Source organism: Melozone crissalis, unplaced genomic scaffold, assembly GCF_028551555.1.
Source record: "Melozone crissalis strain CALT ecotype California unplaced genomic scaffold, PUWL_Pcris_2 ptg000004l_1, whole genome shotgun sequence".
Classification (NCBI taxonomy): Eukaryota; Metazoa; Chordata; class Aves; order Passeriformes; family Passerellidae; genus Melozone; species Melozone crissalis.
The window spans coordinates 38,871,154-38,896,814 of record NW_026535782.1 but is presented as its reverse complement, the minus strand read 5'-3'; the positions used below and the strand labels follow the sequence as shown (position 1 = coordinate 38,896,814).

Below are 25,661 nucleotides of genomic sequence, written 5' to 3'. Positions count from 1 at the left end.
AGGTAAATCTCAAAGAAATATAGGATCTTTGACTAAATCAACAAATTAGGCCAAATTATTGAGAACACATACATCTACTGAACTGTGAGAATTCCCCTCTTTTCTAAAATATTCATTTCTCTCTCCTCTTCTGACTAAGTGAAACACTTTCTCTGTTTTCTGTCTCCTTTTTCTTGCAGCTGCCTTGCCAATTCTGTCTCACCCCAGGAGCTCTGCTCTCTCTCTATTACCCCTCTGCCATCCCATTACAGGGGAGATCTACAGAAGCAAAGACAGTTATTTTGCCCATTTCCCATGGGTCTAATTCATTGGACATAGTTTTGCAAACATGGAATACTGGTTTAAGAAAGTTCAAGAGGGGAAACTATTGGAACTATAAATGAGTACTTTTTGTGGATTTTTTTATCCTAAAGGTAATACAGGAGGGAATTTCTGTAAGAATGCTGATTACTACTGGGGCAGAGAATGGTAAATTGACTTCAGACACAGACTACTTCTAAGATATTGATATTTGTTCCTCAGCTCTGGATGAATAAGTGTATAAACATGCTTTATATTTTCTTTTCTTTGTGTCTGGTACTTTCTTTCTTGCACATACTTTGAGACTTTGAGTTTAAATGCAGCTTTCTTCACAGGATAACTCCTATCAGTTCTGGTGGGGTTTTTGTGGTTTTTTTTTTGGGGGGGGGGGGGGGGTGTTTTTTTTTTAATCCTCCCCGATACAAGATTGTAAAGCCTCATTCATATGCAAAAATTATTCATTGTATCTATTTTTTAAAGACTTCAATCAGAAACCAGACAAGCTGGAATCATCCTGATGATTTTTTTTTCAATTAAAAAATAAATTTAAATACTCTAGTGAATGTATCTCCCAGTGCAGTGTCTGAATTCAGGTATTTAGCCATATTCAGTGAAAAGGGCTTGGAAAGAAAGACTCACTTGAGCGTGGCACGGAAAGGAAAAGGGAAAGAAGAACAGAACGGCACGGAGTCGCTGTGTTATTTACATCAGAGGAGGAAGGCGGGAGCGCAGGAGCCCTCTGCCCAGGCGCTCTCCCTTCCCGCAGCCGCCCGCAGCGAACACGAAGCGGGCAGGCACGCTGAACCTGCATTGACTACAGCTCCCAGCAGCCCGGGCGCGGGGCTGCCCCGCCGCGCCGGAGCGCTGCCCCTGCCGGGCCCAGCCGCGCGGTGCCGCGGCAGCGAGGCGGGCCCAGGCACGCCCGGGCCTTCCTCGGGCGCCGGCGCCGGACGCGCCTCCCTCTGCCCAAGATGGCGGCTCCGTTGGCGGTAAATTCGGGTAAGAACAATCTGAGCGTGAGGCTGCGGCTTCTCCTCCGCCTCTCCCCGCGGCCATCCCGCTCCGCGGCCGCCGGCGGCCCTGCGCCTCTCCTCCGAGCCCGCGGAACCGGGGCGGCCGCCCTGGGCGGGCCGGGCGTGGCGAGGCGGCGAGGCGAGGCCCGGCGGGCAGCGGGGAAGGGCTGCGGGGCGCCCGGCCGGTGCGGGCGCGGTGTGCGGGCAGGCGCTGGAGAGCGGCCGCCCGTGCGGCGGTGCCCGGGCTCGGGCCGCGCAGAGCTGCCCGGGGACGGAGCTCCGCGGTCAGAGCTGCCGCCATGCCTGGCTGGACCTGGCGCGGAGTCACTTCAGGCAGCCGAGGCCTCCTTGCTTACCGGGGACTGTGTAGCTCCGTGTGCATGTGGTTAGGCGTCACTTCGGTATTACGCTCATCTCCTAGTGCTGTGTGGTGTAAGAGGCAAAAGGGAAATGTATCTAGAATCTTGCCCTGCTTTCTGCATGTAGTGCCGTTCAGTAGTTAGAGAAAACAAAGCCCCTATCCCTCTTTAGCCTTCTTTTTGTAAGACTGGACCAGGTCACTTCTTTCAGCCTCTCATTCATTCTGTTCTCTGGCTCGCTGTTTCAGTGTCTAGCTCTGACGAGGCCAGAATTAGACACAGTGTGGGAGTTAAGTACTCTTGAGATGCCTAAATAATCACTTACTTGCATTTACTGGCTACAGCTGTTAATAGAGCCTGGAGCCTTGCTATGAGCCTGTGCTGCTGACTGGTGTTCAGCCTCCTGTCTGCCAGGACACTTGGGTGTTTGTCTGTAAGGCTGCTCTCCAGAAGCTCCCTTAGTTCCCAGTCTGTGCACCCATGTTGTGTGTGAGATAGTGCATTTACTCTTGTTGAGCTTCATTAGGTTAACAGAAGGAGAATGGAGACCCTATGAAAAAGTTATCACTGGCATATAGGCCAAAAGGTCTGTAAATAAGGTTTTGAATGTCAATAGTGACAGTTATTAGTCATTATTAGTTCTAGCTAATAGAATTAAAACCTCCATTCCTGTGGCAGGTATATTTTACTGAGAAGATTTTTCATCTCACTGAATGGATTGCATCCCTGTAGCCTTACAGAAAAGCAGTAATAAAGCAAAGACTCTTCATAAAAAACTATGGTTTTGTTGAAGTGAAAATTGGAGTAGTTCAAATGAGACTATTTTATGAGTTACACAGCAAGAAAGTCTATAGCCTTATAATTAAAAAAAACCTAGAGGAATAAGGAGTTTTTTACAGGAATTTTGAGAAAAATTTAAAGCAGATGTGGTACTAGAACTAGTAAAGATTTTGCCTTAGGTTATAGTATATTGTTTGTGGGGACAGGCATATCATGTTTGGGTCTATCACTTGGCAAAATGTTCAGGCATATGAGCATCACCTGCTACTGTTGCCAAGAGAAGCAACTCAGCCTGTATTTTCTTGCTGTCCCTGATGGGACGGTCAGCCTTTCTAAAATTAGTAATAATAGAACAGCTTAAGTGGGAAAAAATCAGCATGGTTGCTGAAGTCCCACCTCTTCCTATTCCTGGTGCCTGTTCCTTTTTCTGCAGTAATTCATCTTAGTGCCATTGCAGAGCAAACTGGGTTGAAGATGTGATCCTGTTGAAAATCAACTCCTTTTTGGATTAGATTTTGCTTTGAGAAATTAGACCCTTAGTTTGTTCTAATTCCCTAGAGTACAGTATGTGTGTTTGGGCTGGTGCAAAGCAATGATGTGGTAGGGACAAGAGCAAACAAATGGGCCAGGGAAGTAATTGAACAGCTTTTGGCAGGCACTGTGGTTGGCTGCTGGTGTTTATTGGACTTGGTAATGTAGTTAGAGTGAAAAGACAATTTCAAGTGGAAATAAATCTGAACTCTGAAGTTGTGTGGGACAGCCAGTTACAGCTATGTGTGAAATTATGCATGCAGTAGTAGCTATTTCTAGGCAGGGCTAACATTGTAGGAGTTAAAACACTGATGCTCAGAAAAGGCAAATTTATATCTTTTTTACAGGTTGGCCTGACACAGCCATACTGGCACTGCTAAATTGTTGTCTCAGTCATTTGTAAATTCATGTGTAGCTACTCAGCATGAATGGCTTCACCATTTAAGTGTGTAGACTTCACCATTTAAGTATGGCAGTCTTTGATCTGACATTCTAGAGGTACTTTGAAACTTAGGAGATTGGCATTTTGATTGTTGGGAGGGATATCAATTTTAGTTTGAGTAATCAAAGAGTTTGTGGTCTCTCAACAGCAAATGTTTTTCTCTGATTAGTGAGGCAGGATTTTACACCCCTTCCAGATGACTGGCTCAGTACACACCGGTTCATCTCTGACAGTGTAGGAACAATAAGGGTGATTTAAATAGCTTGCTTTTGCTTAAACTGTTTTTGGTTTTCCCAGCTTGCTCACTTAAGTAGTAACCTTTGCAAATGGTTGAAACAATTTTTCTTTAGCCATCTGCTGTAATGCAAGAGTATTGTATATTTTGATTTGATGTGTTGTTTGGCTGATAGTGAAGGGAGTCCTTTTCTGGAGTGTTCTGTAGAAGTGGTAGAGTCATAGTTCTGAAGGGATTTACAAGACATGTAGATGTGGCACTTGGGGACATGGTTTAGTGGTGGACTTGGCAGTGTCAGATAAATGCTTAAACTCAGTGACCTTAAAGGTCTTTTCCAACCTAATACCTGTATTGTAAGTATTCTTGTAAGATGACTTTCAGCACCAGAATTTAGGTGTATACGTAATCTTTTTTGGTTCTTTACTTCTTTGGATGCAATTAAGTTTTATATTGGACCATTGTTGGTTTTTTTTTTGGTTTTGTGCCTTAGGAAAGGAAAATATATTTTTCTTGATGGGTGTAAGAGTATACTGACATGCCAAGAGTAACAGTAAACTAAAAAAGGGTCTACTTATTGAAAGCAATAGAGAAATATTTGTTTTCTTCCTCTCTCTATTTTAAATACATTGTTTTATCTGTTCTTTTAGCTGCAAGCTTGTGGGGTCCATATAAGGACATATGGCAGACTGTAATGAATGCTATTTGGAAAAGGCAACCTGAAGCTGTTCATCGTCTCGATCAAGTTTTAAAGAAGCACAAATCTGACTTCATTTCTCTCTTCAGAAATCCGGTACTGGACTGATGCTCTCTTCTGGAATGAGCTGGAGAGTTGATGATTTACTCTGTCTTATATTGTTGTCTTACCTGCCATTTTAGACCCTGGCCATCCTTTTCATGTGACATTTTTGTAGTACATAACACAGATGTGTTACATCAGTCCTGTTCTGCTGTAAGAATACTAATAGTATTAAGTGGGAAAAAAATACATATTGTATTGTGTCATCTACAGGATAATTTTATCTATGATGATTTTTTTTCTCTCATTATTTGAGTGCTGTTTTGAAAGGAATACTAAAAGTATTTGATGATCCATCAGTCATGTATTAACTTTTTTGTTACTCTTGTGTATCTGAACTAAAGCACAAAGTATTTTGTCTGGCTTTGCTCATATTTCAACCAGATTGACAAACAAAAAATAGGTGAACACATGAACTTAAAAAATACAGAATGTGTCTTGTTCAGAATGCCAGATAATGTGAAAAAACTCCCTGTTTCTTGGCTGGCGAATTGTAAGGTAGTAGCTAGAAATATATCTTCTTTCAGAGGTGTAATTTCTCCAATAGTAGATGGCTTTTTTAAATTGAAAGGTCAGAAAATTTAACAGTCAGCTATAGAGTTTCACCAGTATATTTTAGCATCTCAGTTTAATGGAAAAAGAATGATGTAGAGAACAGTTGAGAGTAACACAACAGTTCTGATCAACAACCCAGATGTCTTTCACTGAGTTGATATAAATTCCTGTTCAGAATTTTATCAAAGTTTATTTTCAACCACTAATATTTTGAGTAAACTAAATGTCAGCACTGATTGTATAAGATTAGTTTTTTATGTTCCCACAAAGAGACCACTGCTGTCCAAGCATGAAGCATTTTTAGGATGCCTTTACTGTCTGTTTAAAAACACTGCCTTTGTTTTTATGATGACAACTTAACCTGACAGAACTGTATTTGTGAGGAAGTATTAATGAGTAAAGCTTTATTCAGTATTTGATCTTGCCATTTTGAATAACTTCCGATGCTTGTTTCTCTTGCAGCCAAAAAATGTTCAGCAGCATGAGAAAATTCAGAAAGCAAGCACAGAAGGAGTTGCTATCCAGGGTCAGCAGGGAACTAGGCTTTTGCCAGAGCAGCTCATCAGAGAAGCCTTTATCCTCAGTGACCTCTTTGATATTGGAGAGCTGGCAGCTGTTGAGCTCCTTCTAGCTGGTGAGAAGGGAAAATATTCAAGATCTGGAGAAATACAGATTAAATAGGGCCTTCTTATTGAAGTGTACATTTAAAGTGAAGGCATGATACAGTGAAGGCCTTAACTTCCTATCACAGAATGTTCTTAAGAAGAAATTCTCACTGTAATGTCATATGGTGGCAAACCCTAATGTTTGTATGCTCAGCTAATATAGCCCCCAGCAAAGGGGGTTATATTCTGAGGAGGTTTTATGATTTACTTTCTGTATCATTGGATTTAAACATAATTAAAACATGATTGAGAATTTTTCCATAAAGCAGTGTAATAGACACTGATTCTTCAAATTATGTATTAGTTGTATATTGCTGTGTGATTCTCTAATCTAATAACTGATTAGTAAGAGAAATATTCTGGAGAGTGACACATTCTTTGTGTAGAAGATTGATTTTAGAATCATTAAGTTAAAATTGTTAGTTATTACTAGCTACTGTTCATTAACTTGGAAAATTTGTTAAAGAGGTGGATTGCAAATTTGTCACCTTTGGAAAGCCATCTTCAAGTCAGGCTCACTTTCTGTTTTGAACTTGAATTTTCAATGTAGTTTCAGATGGAAAATTTCATTTTGAATAAAATATATTTCTATGATAATCATCTCAAATTGATTATTAAGATGGATACATATCAGTGGCAAATACCATTTGGACTAGCATTTAAAAAAATTTTTTGTATGTTTTAGTAGTTGAGTAATAATTTTACCAATTGCACCCAAAATATCTGAGATTGCTATTAAGTGTCTGAAACAGATCAAAGTGGTAGTGAATAACCACAGTTATTTTGATTGCAATATTTGTATTTCAATTAGAATCACAAAGATATAGAGCTGTTATCAAGGCATGTATGTTCAGCTCTCTTTGTCTATTTCTGTGCATTTCATTCACTAGGAGAACACCAGCAGCCTCACTTTCCTGGCCTGACAAGAGGTCTAGTGGCAGTTCTGTTGTACTGGGATGGGAAAAGGTGCATTGCCAATTCACTGCGAACCCTCATCCAGTCACGCCAAGGCAAGACGTGGACACTGGAACTCAGGTGTGTATCAGGGCAAGAAGCTGATCAAAACTCTTGGTTTTGAGTGCTTTTAGAACTAATTAGACTGAAGGGAATATGTATAGTCTCAAATTTTTCTTTTTTTCTCGTAACATGGTGCAGCTGCTTTCATGTTTGTTTCTAAAGCATAATCTTTTTTCACACTTATTTTTGTTGGATTATAGGGATATCAATTTTACTTTCAGTTCTTTCATGCTACCTCACCTTTTGGCAGTATTTTATTTCAGACACTGTCCCAGTCATTGTTGCTCTAACTATTGGTCATTGCTCAGTATTTGAGGACACTGCTGTGTTCTGACTTTCTGTGTACTGTAAAAGGGAATTTTGTTCCTGGATTTACTTAAAAGGAATGTACTGTCTACTGATGAACATTATATGCTATTATACTTTTGCCTTGAAAAAGAAACCAGTGCACACTGCTTCCAAGTTGGCTAGAGAAAGATGAAAAAATGTATTCTAGTGTAAATATAAATTGTGAGTGCAGTATCTGGAAAATTGTATTTACTTATAAGAAAGCCTGTGAGTTATGTTCATCTTATATATAATGCTTTTTTCCTTTTAATAGAAATCTCAACTAGCTGATCCCTGCCTAAAGACTCTGTATCCCTTCAGCATAATATTTTGAGGGCACTACTTACTGATTAGTGCTGCATCTTTATTTACTCTCTGGATGTAATTTATTTGTATGTTTTTTTGTCATCAAATACATTTTATGGGATTCAGTATTTTAGACATGTTTGTGACTGGAAAACAATGATTAATTGTTAAATTTCTATTCTTTCCGTTACAGTCAAGAGTTAATTTCCATGACAACACGCTTTACAGATGACCTAATGGAGCAGGGTTTGACTCAGAAGATCCTCACACTTGTGTCTAACATTGATTTGAACAATGAATTTGATAAACTCCAGAGAGAGCGAGGATTGGGCAGTGAGAAACATCGCAAAGAGGTAAAATTCACTGAGCATGCATATTCTTCTGTGTTACTCAACACATTAGGATAGAGTTAGACTGCAAGAAGTCCTTTGCCTTTGCGCAAAGTCTGCTGCTGTCTGAGATTACATGTATTGCTCCACAGCTTGTGTAATATCAGTGTGGGATTGACATTGCTTCCTGCATTTCTATTTTGCTGTTGCTCCCAGATGCTAGGGCATGTCTTATTTTTAGTGAAGAATTGTAACAGTAAAAATCTAAGCCTAATATTTACACTGTGTGTAAATTTCTTCTTTTCTAAATTCTGAAGTCTGTATTTTAAATTATCAGCGCTACCATTATCTGCAATATTGACATAAGAAAAGTGAACTAATTCACAAATTATTAAAACAGATGGAAACCAAGTTGAGTCAGGTGAATAATTCTCTTAATAGCCCAATTGTGTTAATATGATTGAAAGCATTTCTAATAGTCAAGTGAAAATTGCTTAAATACAGTGTCATCCTTGTAGTTCTTGGGCTTAATTGACATTGTCACTAATTGCAGCATAATTTTACTGGCAGGAAGATTTTAGACATTATTGTTTTAATTTTTGATCTCATTTCTAATGGGTGATCTGCTTTAAAATCATTCTGTGTAATAATAAATCAATTTACTTTCCATTGAATAAAGAACTAGCTTTACACTTTTACTATGAATCTAGAAACTGTGAAAAGAGTGTCTTTCTCATTTATCTTAAATTACCTTAATTTACCTTAGTTTCACCTGAAGATTGTTTTTATGGGGCAAAGGGAAGGTTGACTGTAACTGGGGTAACTGCCAGTGCAGTTGTGTAATTAGAGACAGGGAGTGTGCCTTCTGTGTGATCCATTTACAGCTATGTAAATTCTATTTAGATTGATGTCTCTTGACCTCGGCAGGGATACTGGTTTGTGTGTAGTCATATTCCCAGATATCTACTTACACCTTTCATTAAATACATATAAATACAATTAACAAGCAGAAGGGTCCTTTTTTGTTTAGCAAATAAACCCAGCATTTTCTGTAGCTGCTGTGTTCAGAGTGACTTTTTGTTTAAGCCAGTCATCGTGATTGACTGAGAAGGAGAAATTGAACATGTTACCAGAATAGATACATTCACCGGGTTGGTTTTTATTTTTTGTTTGTTTGTTTGTTTGTTTGTTTGTCTTGTAAAGGTTTCTGATCTCATTAAAGAGTGCCGACAGTCCTTGGCTGAAAGTCTCTTTGTCTGGACCTGTCAGTCACCCCTGAGTAAGGATGACACTCTACTCCTCATAAGTTACCTGGAGAAGGTAACAGTGGAAGCTGATGGCTCCTTGGATGGCGTGAACTTGTCTCTTCTCATGGCTCTCCTTTACTGCTTTGATGTCAGCTTTCTGGAACAAGGGGCAGAGGATCGTGAAGGTAATGCTGGCAGCTTTCCCAGAGGTTACATTGTGCAGATGGATAAATTGTTGTTTGAGCAGTTTTGTTATTGATGAGTAACAAATTGGCAGGATTTTGCATGTGCTTTTTCACATTTGTTTACTGAGTATTGGTTTTGTTTTTGTTGTTGAAGACTTGATGCACCGGCTGCCTCTGCTAGCAGAAAGACAGTACATAGCAACGATCCACACTCGGCTTCAGGAGTGCCAACCCTGGAAATTACCCGGCCTGCAAGCCACTGTCAGATTAGCCTGGGCACTGACATTGCGAGGAATATCCCAATTCTCTGATGTGACAGGTAAAGTTCAGTTGCTGCACATTAGTATTCAGAGACTGCAAGTGGTGTAAGTCAAAGGATCTGTTACCTTTCTGAAGTGTTGTTATTTACTTCCTTAAAACTTTTTCTATTTAAGTTTGGTTGTAGTGAATTGAATTGCTCTCAAATGTACACAGATGTAGATGTAATTATTTACTAGACAGTAATAGTGCCTCTTTGAAGTGAAAGAGATTTTAACGTAATGGAAAATTCAAGTATTTAATATTCAGCTTTAGTATCATTTAAATCTGCTGAAATCCAGAATGGATTCTTGATTGTGTTTTTTTTACATCTGTAGATGTTAGACCTCAGTATCTTGAGATGATGAATCTATTCATAATTTTATTTTTTCCATTCCAAACCTCACAAACCATCTAGCTTTCTACTACGTCAAAATTGAGTCTACTCCAAAATATCTAAAAAAGAACATGTAAACAATATAATTAATGTTTAAATAAAGTTGGTTTGTGGTTCTTGGTTGACTGCCTTAGTTTTTTTGGGGTAAATGGATATGCACTGTAACATTTATTAAAACAGAAAGTAGAGGTCATCATTTGCCATTAATTTATCTGTTTTTCAGTCTAGTTCTCCTGTATAGTAGAAAAAACAGAGTTGATAGAAGTGTGGAAATTTGCATGTCTGTATCCTGAAATATATTTGTCTGGTAACAGATTTTTACTTACTTCACCCCCTCTTGTGAATTTTGTTGCCCAGCTCTAGCAGAATTCACTGAGGCAGATGAGGCAATGGCAGAGCTAGCAATTGCTGATTATGTTTTCCTGTTCCTCACTGAATCCGTTGTGGCATCTGAAAATTTCTACCAGGAGGAATTTTACATTCGCAAAATCCATAACCTCGTCACAGACTTCCTTGCACTCATGCCAATGAAAGTAAGTTGTTTGGGTGAGTAGCACTTACTGAGAAGTGTGGGCATCTCTTCTAGGTTTCTGTTATTTCTACAAGGTAGCACAGAGATTCAGATGTGATGCTCAGCTTGAGGTCCAGCTTCAGGAAAACCTGTTTGCTTTATAGAAGCCATAATGTTTGGGCTTTGTGTTCCACACTGAAGTAGAATGTGTTTTTTAAAACGCTTCAGTGTGGTGAGATTTGCAACACAAGCTTTTATGGTGTTAGTAGTGTTTGTTTTACATGATTAAAATTTAAATGGATGCTGAAATTCCATTTCAATTTGGGTTTGGTTTTTTTGGTTTTTTTCCTGCTTTGGCTCAGATTTTCAGTTAGTTGTAGCTAATGCCTGAAGACAGAGATGTTCATTACAAACAGGATTTTGTAATGCAGAATAAAAGACAAAATCCGACCATTGACTTGCATTCTGGTTTGATGTAAGTCAGTACTAGCTGTTTCACAGGGAATTGTTAGTAGGCAATTGAGGTATAGCCTTACAAGGCAACTTTTTGTCTTAACTGTTGATAGTAGTGGTTGGCTTATGTCCTTAGTTATTTCTACTGAATCTCAAATTTTAGGTAAAAAGAAGTGTCTGTTTTGCAGGATCTTTGTTTTGCTTTGTGTGTCTGTGTAACCTTTGTTCAGTTTTACTTAAATCTCTAAGTCAGCATTTTAATTAATTCTTCTGCATAGTTTTTGCATTTATGTTGCTTGACAGTAATAATTTGGGTAAATCTTTTGGTTGCATCCATTATATTTATTCAGAACTTGATAATTTGCTTTAGTACCTCAAATAATTGGTTATTTAACTTACCAACAGTTTTTATTTTGTTCAGTTAGTATACCAGTTTAGCTAGTTTGCTTTGACCCTTTCCACAGTTATTTCTAGTTTTTAATAATTTTTTATTGTTACTATTATTTTTAAACTATTTTTTCCCTATAAGACACAATTATTTTGCTGCTCATTCAATTTTGCATGATGAGATATATTATGGACTGTGAACTAGTCTCTATTGACTGTCAACATATGTTATTTTTTATGTGTTGAATTGGTTGCTTACTTCTGTTTCTTGTTCTTCAGTGTCTCCTTAATATTTAACAAAGCTTTTAATCTCATATCAGTTTGCTTTCTATAAGCCTCTGTTGGGGTTTCATGTCAAAAGCTTTTTGAATTTAAAATTAAATGTCAGCTGGTTTTTGTTTAGTAATTGGCATTTTCAACACAAAGAAGTTTAGGATGCTGATTAAATGGCTACTTTTTCTTTAAAAATTCCTGCAGTTCTTCATGCTCTTCTCTCTTGTTTTTCCTGTGGTATTTCTTGACATGTGATAATGCTTCTGGCTGAGACAGAGTAACTCCAAAGTTGCATCAGTTCAGACATTTTCAAGTCATAAAGTAGCTGCAGGTAGGAGTGGTCTTTAATGGTGAAGAAAGTTGCAGTCCACAGATCTATATACAGGAATCAATATTTTGCATTCATGTTTGCATTTACATTACATATTTCTTTTCACTCCTGAATAATGGTCTAGCATCCTTTGAAACTAAACTGTCTATCTTTTAAATTAGAAAGAGGAAAAGATTCACCTTTTGGAGCCAAACCAAGGTATCTGGTGCAATCAGCTAGGAAAAACTCCCATGATACAAGCTGAAGGCTTTTGCTATGTTCTAAGGGCTTTGGCAGTAAGTTATAGTCAATCACTGAAACTTTGCGTGCAAGCTCTTGGGAGGGAGAGAGGATTGAAAAAACAGAAAATTGAATATTCTTGTCATGTTCGTGCAAGTACATTTGCTTTCTTAGTTTAATAGGCCATGTAGACGATTGCATTATTTCTGTTTATTTCATTCTTAGCTAAATATAGACCACTGTTTCCTTTTCCACTTCATAAATCCTGCAGGTGAAACAGCTGAGGAACCGTGCTGACGAAGATGCTCGCATGATCCACATGAGCATTCAGATGGGTAATGATCCACCTATTTCCCTTCGGAGAGACCTGGAGCATTTAATGCTTCTAGTAAGCCTTATTTTCTTGTAATTTACTGTGACAAATAATGATTCTGGCTTTCATTTGTCATCTGAAACTTGTACCTGAATGATGCCATATAGTGCTGGATCTTTCCCTTTTGGGATGAATTTTTTTTTTCCTTAAGTACAGACACTTTTCTATAATTTTTCATATAAAGGAGTTAATTTGCTGCCTTGGTTTCTGATGGTAATGTCATGGTTTTTATTATTTTTTAGTAAGCAAATACTGCATTGTCTCTTACATTTGAAGGTTTTAGAGGTTTTACCCCACTGTTGACAATTACTCTGATAAATAATTGAAATGTTTAAATAATTCTTATGTGTTGATATATTTGTAATGAAAGTTTGGGAAGACTGTTTTATATTTGCTCAGTAAGATGACTCCATCAAGACTGATGGAATTACAAATTCCCTTATTTCAGTAGACCATAAGCATACATTTTAAAGAATGATTTTGTCATATTTTTAATAAAATAAAGAAAATCAGAATAAAATAAAATGGAAATTAAAATACTTAATTTGTTTAAATATTAGCTATTAGGGTTGCTTTACTGGACATTCAGAAAAATCTATGTTGAAAAATAGATTCGTGTACTGAACTGAGGTGTTTTATATTTTCTGATAATTTAAAAGCTTGTATTACTAGTCTTTTCCAATGATTTCCTTCAGGTTATAGGACATCAGCAGGAAAATTTGTAGTGAAATGCTTTCTTAAGCATCTCATAGAGCTATAGGAAACTTAAATGAAGAAATAAAAATTTGCTCTGAGAAATTTGTATGTTGAGATAGCAGATAAGGTTTCTAATTATGATACTACCTAACTTGTAAAATTAATGTATAAAGGCAGACATATGGTTGTTTAAGGAGAAATGACACATTTTTTAGCAATGATTTAATCCGTAATAGTTAAATAGAAAATTATTAAATTTTCACTGATATGTGCATTTTGAATTTTGCTGGTTGTCACTACTTCCAGTTCTGTTATTTAGAAGCTGTGACTTTTCAGAAAGTTTTAAGAACTGGAACACCAGCCCTGTGATGCTTTGCCTCTCAGATTTTTATAGCTAATCTAGAAGCAGTGCTTATTTTTGAAGTAATTGTTTTTTTCTTCCTGGAGTTGTTACTTTTCTTGCATCTTCCTTTTTCTGACAGATTGCTGAGTTGTACAGGAAGGACCCCTTTAATCTGGAGCTTGCCCATGAGTACTGGTGTCCATCTGAGCCCCTGCAGACCTCCACCATCATGGGCTCCTACCTTGGAGTAGCTCACCAGCGACCCCCTCAGCGCCAGGTTATCTCCATCTTCTTGAGTAATTACTAGTGACTTAAAACCAAAGTAACAAAAACCCTCAAGCAACAAATTTTTTTTTGGTATCCTTATTACAGATAACCTCTAAGAAGACCTTACCTTTTTTCAGTGACTGAATTGCATGTGTCCTGCTCTGCATGGCGTGGTTGTTGTTGCTTCTGCCAGCCATTCACGCTTGTCAATAAACTTAGCAAGAAAGAGTACTAACAAACCTCTTTGAAAATGTTGTTTACGTTTGATTTGTTACAGTTGCTGAATGGATTCTGATAGTTCTCTTGTGTTTTTTGTGTGATGACTTCTGCATGCCTTTTTCATTTAACTGAGAAGTTAGATTCCTTAACGATAAAAAACCCAAAACTTTATTAACTGCAGTTGATAGTATTTTAGGGGTAAAAAGTCATAAGAATATTATAATTGTTTAAAGTCCTAAAATTATAGTCCATAAGAGACAGAACTTAAAATTAGAATGAAGACACAATCTAAGCAGATAAAGTAGACATTCAAAAAACTCTTTGGGTACCTTGGCTGCTGTCAGCCCTAAATGCTTCTTGAAGGACTGTGCAGTGCTAGGCAAAACCTAGCCAAAAAAAAAAAACCCAGAAAAATCAGACACATCCCAAGATCCACCCAGAATACTGGCAACTTAAATTAGGGTCAGGTGCAAGCAGGCCTAATGTCCCTGAAAGGAATCACTGTGTGTGTGAGTCACTGTTCAGGTATATGACAAGCACACTGAATTCTTTACTTGCACTGTGAGATGTGCTAATAATACTCCTGTGGAACATTTGGGAGCTGAAGTAAATTTTATCACTAGAAATACAGAATTGCAGAGTTAGTATATTCTGCAGTCACATGAGTTATTTTGTTTAGTTCCTCTTTCAAACATGTCTGACTGAATAGGCCAGTCTACAAAGGAACTTGTCTACCTCGCCCTCATTACGTTAGAATTTGTTTTCTGACTTTTACTTCTTAATGTTTTCCTATAATACTCAGCTTTGCCTTTTTTTTTTTAAACACTGATCTTTATTTGTTCTAGGTTGTCTTGTCAAAGTTTGTTAGGCAAATGGGAGATCTACTTCCTTCCACAATTTACATCCCATACTTGAAAATGCTGCGGGGACTGGCTAGTGGGCCTCAGTGTGCTCATTACTGCTTTAGTTTGCTAAAAGTCAATGGCAGTAGTCATGGTAAGAGAAGTGACACTTCAGCTTTTTCTCAACTCCTTTTCTTTCCAAAAGTGCGAAGCCTCATTTGAGATGAATTGTGGCCTCATACTTTTAACATTTCATTAGTAGTATAAAGGTGAAACTGGAAATCTTTACTTGAAAATGTAATTTGAAATAAAACCTGCCAGATGAGGTAGTTAGATGTCTGAGCACCATGGAAGCAATTCACCTAGCAAAATAATACTTTTTTAAAAAAAATCCACGTCTTAGCACCATAAGAAGTGCAGAATGTCAGTGTTGCTTGTTAGAAAACAAAAAATAAGCAATGTCTTAAAGCTAGCTGTATTTACAAAACATACAATGTAACTTTCCTGAGCTAACTTTGTTCAGAAGTGCTTTGTTCAGTTAGAATTTTTTGATTCATTTAATACAATAGCACTTTCTCAAAGTAGGAGATGCTAGTCAGTCCTGTGTTTTGCATTCATTTTGCATTGGTCAAATTATTAAAAACCCCCCTCTTTGAAAATATAAAAAATGCTGCAAAGATTCCAATTAATAAAACAGAAACTTACTTATACTAGTTCTTTATATTAGCACCTTTCTGTCTCAAAAACAATCATAAACAAGCAAAAGTCCCCAAACATAAATGATTAATTTTGGATACAATAACTTTCCTTTAAACTTTACTTTTTTCTTTAGATAAGAAACTTTTAGTTTTAGCCATCCTGCTTTTCACCCTGTGAAAGAGTAGAAAGAAAATCTCGTCACCTGTTTGTCATTTTTCTAGCGGAAAACATCCAAGGAGCAGGTGGCAGTCCTGTCTCCTGGGAGCATTTCTTCCACTCCTTGATGCTTTATCATGAGCACTTAAGGAAAGACTTGCCAAGTGCAGACAGTGTCCAGTACCGTCACCTGCCTCTCCGAGGCATCACGCAGAAAGAACAGGATGGATTAATTGCATTTTTACAGCTGACCACTGTTATAGTCAATTGGGTAAGTGACATTTTATTTGCTTTTCTTTGTTAAAACTTTCTTTTCCTTGCAAATCATCATCGTTCAGCTCTGAAGTTCTCCTTGGCCAAAAAAAGTATGTAAGGAAAATTTATCTAGCAGTTGTCATTTTATTAGTGAACTCCATAAGTATGGGAAGCATCAGGAGTAACTGTAATGACCAAACACTGAAGGTGTAGGTGAAGCAGAAAGAGATGATTCCTTTTCCTGTGTTCTTGGTATTGCTGATTTTCTTGCTTACTTGACTCTCGTGCTGGTAATGGAGCTGGTAATGTCTTTCAGAAGTGAGGTATATTCACAATAAATCACTGTGGAGTAGGAAAGTTCTTTGCCTTTATTTATGAGTTTGAAAAAGCAAAAATATTAGTTGGATTCAAAAGGAAGTGGTAGAAATTTGGCAAGGAATGTGAAAGTTGCCTCCAGGATTATGATTTAAAATATCCCCAAACCGAGGGTGTAAAATGATTTGAATGAATTGACTGGAAGAGAATTCCAGGAGAATAAAATTGCAGTGCATAATTTTTACTGTGAATTGTCTGTGTAATTCTGAATAGTGTATAATTCTGCTCTTAAGTACCAGATTTTGCAGCCTGAAATTGTTGTGATACAGTGAGATGGCCTTAGTTTTGCTGACACAAACACAAGACAGATCAGTGAAACTAAATATGATATTTAAAAATCATCTTTGGCAGAAATTATAATGGGGTGATCCTGTTTGAGCTGTCATGTCAGTATTGGATATGCATGGATAAAGGGAGCTCTTAAAAGTGATATTTCATGGCATCATTAAATCATAATCTGGGATGAAGATAGATTTGTTCTAAGGATGCGGGGAATTACCATTTGATGAGGCTAGAGGCTTGTTCCTGTCCAGTGGTTCATCTCAGAGTCTCCTAGTGAGCTTACTTGAGCGATGATCCTGTTCTCAGACTAAAACAAAATGATAAAAAAGTTCTTAAAAAACATCCAAATGAAGTGTGGGTTCATAGAAATACATAAAGATAGGAGTATACAGAATGTTTGTAATAGACAAATGAAGAAAAGTCCCTCTACTCATGCTTGAAGAAGCTGCTAGAATGTAAGTACTTAAAAACTAATTCCATGAATGGTTGTTCACTAAAAAAAGCAGGTTGTTATAAGAAGCCTGTATTATCCAAATAATTTTTCTGTGTGGATAGGCACAATTTGAGTACTTGCAAGTCATTATACTCTGCTCTTTGTTTAATTAAAATGGTTGGCTTTGGAATTGTCTACTGTTCGTGTGATATCTTGTGTACTTTCAAGTACAAAGAGTCTTTGGTGCTGAACTGTGAATTAGAGATTGTAAGACATGAAAAGCCTTCAAAGTAATAATCTGCAGTTCTGTTTTCTGTTTACTCTGTAGAGTGAGAATGCTCGCTTGGCACTTTGTGAGCACCCTCAGTGGACACCAGTAGTGGTCATCCTGGGACTTCTGCAGTGCAGCATTCCTCCTATTTTGAAAGCAGAGCTATTAGAAACCCTTACTGCTTTTGGAAGATCTCCTGAGATAGCTGCTTCACTCTGGCAATCTCTGGAATATACACAGGTATCTTAGGATTTTCAGTGCTTAGAACTATAGCATCCAAGTTAGTTGAAATTGCCAGTAGTATATTTGAAATAGTATTGCATTTCCTCCTAAATTTTCTTTTTGCCATTGTTGGATATAGTTTTTTTCAGTTAATGAATTGATTCAATACAGTTAATGCTTTGAAATGATTTTGAAAATGACAGTATCACCTCAGAGATGTCATTGACTGTGCGTATTTTACATCAGTACTGATTTCCTAACAGTCCTGTTTGAACTGTAATTGCTGCCTTATTTTTAGTTGCTAATAAGAGACCCTGACAATAATGACATCTCACCACCTTTGCTGCTTAATTTATGGTATTTCTTAAAATGCACTATTGTAAGAGATAATGAAGAAAATGTCTTTCCCGTACCCAATATAAAGTAAAAATCATTAATGTGAAAACATGATGCAGATCTTGGAGAATGTAAAGCTGGAAGCATACAAGTGTCAAGCATAATTCAGCCTCTCAAACAGAAAAATCTTGGCTTTTTATCCTTTAAAAGGATTTAGAAAACCTCTTCTTAGATCTAAAATGTGATGAGTATTTTTTTTTTTTACTCCTGATAAAAATTGTGGAGATACACTTTGATTATGTGAAATGTGTTGGTCTGTTTTCATTTCTCTTTCCGTTTCAAAGATATTACAAACTGTGAGAAGTCCAGGCCAGAGACAAGCAATTGGTATTGAGGTAAGAGTCTCTGTACTTTGGCAGCCTCTCTGATCATCTGCATATGCATTTGGGAAGCACCTGCAGAGGCTGCCTTTCCTTCATGTGTCCCTGGGAAACTTTTCTAATAGACACTGTTGTTTCACTGCTTTGTAATTTACTTTCAAGCCTGCTTGTAATTTCTGGAAAATTTTATTCATTTTTACATCTAGTTCAGCTTCATACTAGTAACAGAACAGCATCTAAACCCTCAAATTCCTCATGAGCACTTCTTACTAAATTTTTTTTAAATTGGACTCACTTTTGTTACGTCTTGGTATATAGCTCACTTTGCATCTAGCAACAGTGGTAAATAAAAACAAAATAGGTAAATGCTGAGGCATTTCTTCTAGTAGCTCAGAAAGGAATATGAATATGTGTTGCTGAATTGAAATAACAATACTGATGCTTTGCTGCTTTTGCTCTGTGTTGTACTGTAGACAGAAATGCTGCTAAGTTGATTCACTGTGAAGTAATTCACAGATAATGCTATTATATTATTTCTCACATGTTTCTTCCTCCCCCAAAATTTGTGATTTGTCTCTTTCTCTTTCCGCTGTCCTCCTGGGAAGGTTGAATTGAATGAGATTGAGTCCCGCTATGAGGAATATCCTTTAACCCGCGCCTTCTGTCGACTCATCAGCACACTGGTGGAGAGTTCATTCCCAGCTAACCTGGGAGCAGGTCTGCGCCCTCCAGGCTTTGATCCCTACCTCCAGTTCCTCAGGGATTCCGTGTTTCTCCGATTCCGCACCAGAGCTTACCGGAAAGCTGCTGAAAAAGTAAGTTTTGGTTGAAAATATATTTTTCCTTAGGATATCGTTGTTGATGTGGCTTAGATCTGTTTGAGAAAGCTGTGCAGAAGTAACCTAGAGCACTTGATAGTGTTTTGATTCTGTAAACAGGTGATATTTCAACTCATGGATCAGGATATACTTCAAAGGAGCCTGTATAAAGTATCTTTTAAAAAAGAAGTTTGTATTCCTAAATTTCAATTTGCTGTGCAGGATTCTGCAAGTCTACTACATGGCTAATGATTTCTGAACATGACATGCCCAAACCTACAAGTCACATTTGTCCTTTTCTCCATGTTACCTCAGAAAATATTTCTGACTTCCTTAACCAAGGAATTTGGCTTTGGTTCTGGATGAAATACTTCTGGATGGAGACACATGCTAAACTGTATCATGGAAGCTGGCTATTCTTTATCTATTCTTAGCTGTATACCTAATAAAAACTATTTGTTGCTTATCCTAGCAAGCAATAAATACAATAATACAATATCCTAATATGTATATTGTGTAATAGAGCTTAAAGCAGGTAATAAATCTGTTTCAATGTTCCCCTTTCACTTCAGAAAGAAAGCTTGGGCTTTCAAATTATTTGACCCGATGAAGTATAGTGTTGTTGGCTTGACTATATAATTTTGAAATGCTAGCCATGGTTCTGATCCAGTACATCATTGCAGTGTGTGTTGTGTTCTTTGTCATGTTGGCTTTGTTGCTTCAGTATCAGCCTTAATCTGTGTATTATTTGTTTTTTCATTATCTGCAGTGGGAAGTAGCTGAGGTAGTTCTGGAAGTGTTTTACAAATTATTGCGGGACTACGAGCCTCAACTTGAAGACTTTGTGGACCAATATGTGGAGTTACAAGGTTAACTTGTTCATTTGTTCACTGACAAACAGAATTGTAGCTTGTTTTCCTCTGTTGCTTCTATCTTGGGATCTTGTTTAATATTGCAAATAAGCTGGTGGAAAGCTAGACCTAAGACTTTAAACTAGGAAGATGTTAAAAATTTCCACGTAGTATTGAGATCTGCATTGCTGACTCAGTAGGTCTTCATGTACACTATTTTCTACTTTGTCTCTCCTGGGAGGATAACTTCTCTCTCTTTCATTTCTGATTTGGTTGAAGAGCAACATTTGACACTTGAACAGCCACTCGATTTTGACTTGTTCCTCTGGACTTGTTTGGTCTCTATCTAAATCACTACTATTTGTAGGGTTAATTTAAAGGCAGCATTGTACTTGAGATAACTTTTAGTATTAACATTATTAATATATGAATTATTGAAAACAGTAGTGGTGGAATTGTGACCTGAAGTCATTTAATTCTGAACGACTGTTCTTTAAAAGGTTCAAGTAGATTACACTTGCCTCATTATAGAGTTTATTTGGGCTCTAGATTTTTTTTTCTTGAAACAAAGTTTCTTATAATGAATTCCATTGTGATGCTTGTGGATTTTCTTGTAGCAGTGCTGTGAGAACCACTTCTTTAACTGAAAACAACTTTCGAGTTGGAAGACCTGTGTGCCTCATACTTTGACAAAGAGTACTTGGCAGCATAACTAGCTCAGAAAACTTGTTAGCTTGTTCCTGTCCTCAGCTAATCCTTCAACTTGTTTGGTTATTTTTGGGTTACATGATACATTGGAGAAGTGGGTTAATCTAGTTTTGAGTAGGTGCAGTTTTCAAACAGATTCAGTGAGTGGCTCCACACTGGCATGTCTTCTCTGTTGGTGTGTGGTGGAATTGCACACACAGAATGAATGGAACAAGGACATTTTTAAAGCTGGTGCTAAAAGAAACCCTTGTTCTCATTTGTGTGTTAAAAAAGATACTTACTGTTTTCCTGCTTTTATCTATCACAGTTCATGAAGAGCCTAGATAAATCAGAAGCATTAGTCTTCTCCTTTTATTTCATATCACGAAGGTCTTTGAATTTTAGGCTAGTAGTTTTGTTTTTGCATACATTATTGCAGCAGTCATAGGAATTTATCATAGGACATTCTCTTTGACTTCTGGAAATACTTTTTCCCTCATTCAGAGTCTTTGTGCCGGTTTGGGGGGGAACATAAACTTTTTCCAGTTTCTTTTTAGTAAGATCTTTTTTAGGGTTAAATTTGAAATTGTGCTATTGGATACTGGCAATTAATGGTAATTGTCTTCACAACTATTCCCAAACTTTTAAAATTTCTTCAATGGCTTCTATATAAAGAAAATTTCTGAAGACTTTGTGCAAGGGATGTTACTTAGAACCATGGGGGGTGTTAGGTTTTGTAGCTTATGCTAACTTAAGTAAAACAGGGTGTTCTTATTAGAGGTTATAGTTTTTTTTTTTTCTCCTTCTGTCTTTAGGAGAAGAAATAATAGCATATAAACCACCTGGATTCAATTTGATGTATCATCTGTTGAATGAGTCTCCAATGCTGGAACTTTGCCTTAGCTTGCTAGAAGAAGGGGTTAAGCAGCTTGATACTTATGCTCCATTTCCTGGTATGTGCCTAGAGTTCATTTTTCATGTGAAGTTAAAATGTATAGTAAGTAGGATTTAAAGCTAACATTGCATATCTGTAACTTGTATCTCTTGCATATAAAAATTATATTTTGGGGGCAGTTAAAATTCCTCCTGGTTAACAACTGACAGGTTTTTTTTTCTTGGTGCAAGGCTTGATGAATGACATTTATGAATGTAGTCTATTTAGCTTCTCCTCTGTGTTTCTCATGTTCTTTGTGCTCTGCAGGGAAGAAGCATTTAGAGAAGGCTGTACAGTATTGCCTTGCACTTCTGAACTTAACCCTACAGAAGGAGAACATTTTTATGGATCTGTTGCGGGAGAGCCACCTTTCCCTTATTGTCACACCTCTGGAGCAGCTGCTGCAAGGAATCAATCCTCGCACTAAAAAGGCTGACCACGTGGTGAATATTGCTAGGTATGTGCAGAGTACTGAGAAGGGAGGAGTTTTGGAGGCACAGAAGTGTTTGGATCCTGGATCCTTTCGTTGGTTTCACTAGCCAGTGCTCCTCTTCACACAGAGCATCTCATGAATTTTTTTTTTTGGTGAGGGGAGATGTCTTCACTGGTAGTATGATCTGTGATTGTCTAGTGCAAGATTGGGATCTGTATTTATAGTTCTTCTTTCTGAATTTCCCCCCCTCACGATTTTTTCCTGTCTACCTTATGTTCAGTGATTACCTTGCATATAATTTCATTTTGCCCCAGACTTTGGTTGTCACAGAGTGGGAAAGTTCAATGAATTTGGCTGTTGGCCATGTTTTACAGCGTTGTCCATTATTTACTGTATTAAATGCCTACAAGCAGTTGTTTTAACTTTTGCAACAGTGTTTAATGTAGATATTTGATAAAAAGAATGATAAAAATTCCGGGAAAGGTTATTATCCCCACTCAGCTTACTCATCTCTCCCAATGAACAAGCATTCAGTGTTTCATACAGGGTGAAATTTTGTTTGAAGCTTTAATGTTATCTCATGTAATTTGATTTGTAAATGTTTCATTTTTAAAATTTGATTTGTAAATGTTTCATTTCTAAATGTTGTTTAATTTCTTATCCATCTTTAAAAAGTTAAATTCTCAACAGTTCTGTTGCCATAATCTTGTGTCTTTGAAGGTATCTTTACCATGGAAACAGCAATCCTGAACTAGCTTTTGAAAGTGCCAAGATTTTGTGCTGTATTTCTGATAATTCCAACATCCAGATAAAACTAGTTGGTGATTTCACACATGACCAGGTAAGTATCTGTTTCTTTGCATCTGGAAAGAGAAACTGATGGATAAATACTAGGGCTTCATAATGTTTCTATAAAGGTAACTACATTAAAACTATATTTTGTTTTATATCTACCCACATATAAACCATCTTATACTGTGGCGTTGGTAAAACAATTACTTCATTAATTGAAAAAAACAAAATCATGATTGTTTTCAAGAAGAAAAAGGGCAGTATCCTTTGAGATAGGGAGATCTTTTTGTGACTTTATAGTCTTCAATCTGTGAGAATAATTTAGCATATGTAACAACAGTAGATTTTTTTTCCTGTTCACTGGCTAATTGCTAACCTGTTCTTAGAACAGCTGTGACTCTTAACTCTTGCTTATTAAGTAGATTATATAATTTTTCTCTAAAAGTTCTGTCAACTTACATGAAGGGAATGATGAGAAGTATTTGGTTTAGTACTCTTAAAATTGTCTTCATTTCCATCCTTCCATTGTTGAATACAGAGTGTTAGCCAGAAGCTGATGGCTGGATTTGTGGAATGTTTAGACAATGAAGATGCAGAAGAATTAATTAATCCAGATGAGGGTATGTAAAAGGCTTCTTAAAATGGCTTAAGCAGTTGTCTTTTGCATGGAATGAAGTTAATGAAAGAAGTGTAAAAATGTGTTCTTAAGTCAGGAAACAATCTTCCTCTGTTTTCTGTGGAATTGGACCTTAAACAGAATGAAAAGTACCTATATTTTGTTAAAGTATGTCCACAGTATGGTGAGCCAGCTCCAAACTGAGTCTGTTTTCAGAAGACAAGTATTTAACATTGCTTTGGATGTATTATTTACAGCTGCATTAACAGTAATTTGCAATTTCATTCTTGTATCTCTCTGCAGTAATAAAAGTTCATCCCTCAACATTCTTGTATTTAACTTGAAGACACTAATGATTATTCTATTAGATGGATTTTTTACTTCATTAGTCACTATATCTGCTTTTTCTCCTTTTTCTAATCAAGAACTGGAGCCAGAGAAGAAGCGGGCACAAATCCATCACGAAACCAGGATCCATATTCTGAATCTCCTCATCACCTCTCTTGAGTGCAGTCCTCCCAGCCTAGCTCTGTATCTCTTGGGATTTGAACTAAAGAAACCTGTCAGCACCACAAATTTGCAAGATCCAGGTATGAAGGGGAGAGGTTGATTTGCCGTTTAATTAGTTCTGCTAACAACACTGAGAAGATTTATTGGGAAATTTATGGGGAAAAGCAGTTCCTCTTCAATTAAAGAATAAAGCAACAGGCCTTGAACAAGTCCTCAAAAGCTACATGAAAAGATGTATTAATACTCAAATGCAGCATTTAAAGAACTTTAGGATTTGAGTCTTTGTTTAAGTTTTTTGGAACAGACTTGAAATTAGAATTGTGGGGGATAATGATGATTTAGAAGGGAAACATTAATGTATTTATTATTTAATACATCGTAGTTGTGTCCCTAGTAGAAAGAAGTTGATTTGATGATCCAAGTTGTACCTACAAATGACAACATGTCAACCTACTAAAGAGATTGTTGCTTTTAACTGGTTCTACTTCTTGGCTATTGTTCTGTCCTTCCTCAAGCTCCTGTTTAAAATTATTTATAGGAAAGAAAACCAGTTTTTTTTTTTAATGTTGTAGAAGAAAACCTGTTAGGACAATGTGGGATTTCATTCTACTGCTAGGAATATATAAATATATTAATTATATATATATAACAATGCAAAGTTCAGAAAGATCACTCCTGCCGCCTTCAAGTTGAATTGGTGAGAGTAATAGTGTGCTACTTTGTGTCTTGTTTGCCTCCTCAGTTTCCAATTGGTGTTTTACAAAACAGACTGAGCAAGTCCAGCAGGGACGATGGGGGAGCGGGAGCTGGATTACTCAGCCTGTGAGGAGAAGCTGAGGGAAGTCTGGAAAAGAGAAAGGCTCTGAGGAAACCTAATAGAAATCTTTGAACACCTGCAAAGACGTAAATGACAGGATAAAACCAGACTCTTCAGAGGAGTGTGGCAGGAAGATGAGAGGAAGTAGGCATAAAATAAAACAAGAGAGGCTCAATTTGGATATAGGAGAAATTTTGTCACCAGAAGATAGTGAAGCAGGTTGGCTGTAGAGGTCATGCAGTCTTCATGTTGGGAGGTTTTCTAGATCCAACTGTCTAAAGCCAAGAACAATGGTTTGATATCCTAGCTACATAGCTAGCAGCAGTTTGGTGTTGAGATGTCATGGTGTCCCTTCCAGTCTGAAATACAAGATTATTTCCCAACTGTTTTAAAGAATGTTTTATATAAACAAGTTTGAACAACATTCAATAATTTGATTTTAGTTTTTTTGAGAATAATATTTCTCATTATCTTCAGGTTTGTATTGGATGCTCTGGACCAGCAGTTTTTAGTTCTTCATAGTTCTAAATGAAATATAGATAGGATCTGAGTTTTATTTCTTCAGATATTGTGAAATACCTGTAGTTACACAATACAGGTAACTGATCTGCACCCACACAATTTTACAGGGCATCTATCATATGTTAGGTCAGTGATGAGGAAATCTGTCTCAAGGGTGTGAGACACCTTGCCCACATCTTTCAGTTTTCTTGTTAATAATGTGAAGAAATAATGACTGTAAGACATTTACCTCAAGATAATAATTTCCTGTTAAAGCATAAATTATACATGTTCAAACAGAGATTATTTCTCCTGTAAGAACTCTGATTATTGATGCTTTTGCTGCTTCAGGACCTCTTTTTGGGTTGATTAAAGAATTAATTGGCTAAAGGAAGAATGCAAAAAGACAGAATTTTGACATCAGTATTAAAATCTATTCCCTATTCCCCACAGTTGCAGTGTCAGGTGCCTTTAGGAGAATTAGTCATATAATGGCTGTATTTGTAAAATAAGACAGGAGATTTTTAAAGCTGTTCTTTGAAATTGTCAAATGACTCTTGGTTTAAAAGTGTAAAACAAGAATTCAAATTGATTCACT

The 25,661-nt window shown here is 37.0% G+C and overlaps 1 protein-coding gene across 1 annotated transcript in view; it reads left to right on the top strand.

The window, feature by feature from the left end:
* Window positions 1-1,237: 1,237 nt before the first annotated feature.
* The window catches only part of NUP205 (nucleoporin 205), a 45,618-nt gene continuing 21,194 nt past the window's right edge, over window positions 1,238-25,661 (top strand). The window contains exons 1-21 of the mRNA XM_054277714.1: window positions 1,238-1,299; window positions 4,308-4,450; window positions 5,474-5,645; window positions 6,567-6,711; window positions 7,520-7,679; window positions 8,859-9,087; window positions 9,242-9,406; window positions 10,139-10,314; window positions 12,227-12,343; window positions 13,507-13,644; window positions 14,699-14,849; window positions 15,616-15,821; window positions 17,224-17,406; window positions 18,069-18,119; window positions 18,710-18,919; window positions 19,692-19,791; window positions 21,276-21,413; window positions 21,662-21,851; window positions 22,548-22,668; window positions 23,158-23,239; window positions 23,661-23,825. Coding sequence (XP_054133689.1) covers window positions 1,272-1,299; window positions 4,308-4,450; window positions 5,474-5,645; window positions 6,567-6,711; window positions 7,520-7,679; window positions 8,859-9,087; window positions 9,242-9,406; window positions 10,139-10,314; window positions 12,227-12,343; window positions 13,507-13,644; window positions 14,699-14,849; window positions 15,616-15,821; window positions 17,224-17,406; window positions 18,069-18,119; window positions 18,710-18,919; window positions 19,692-19,791; window positions 21,276-21,413; window positions 21,662-21,851; window positions 22,548-22,668; window positions 23,158-23,239; window positions 23,661-23,825 — 3,070 coding nt within the window. The 5' untranslated portion in view covers window positions 1,238-1,271. The remainder of the gene's footprint in view (window positions 1,300-4,307; window positions 4,451-5,473; window positions 5,646-6,566; window positions 6,712-7,519; window positions 7,680-8,858; window positions 9,088-9,241; window positions 9,407-10,138; window positions 10,315-12,226; window positions 12,344-13,506; window positions 13,645-14,698; window positions 14,850-15,615; window positions 15,822-17,223; window positions 17,407-18,068; window positions 18,120-18,709; window positions 18,920-19,691; window positions 19,792-21,275; window positions 21,414-21,661; window positions 21,852-22,547; window positions 22,669-23,157; window positions 23,240-23,660; window positions 23,826-25,661) is intronic.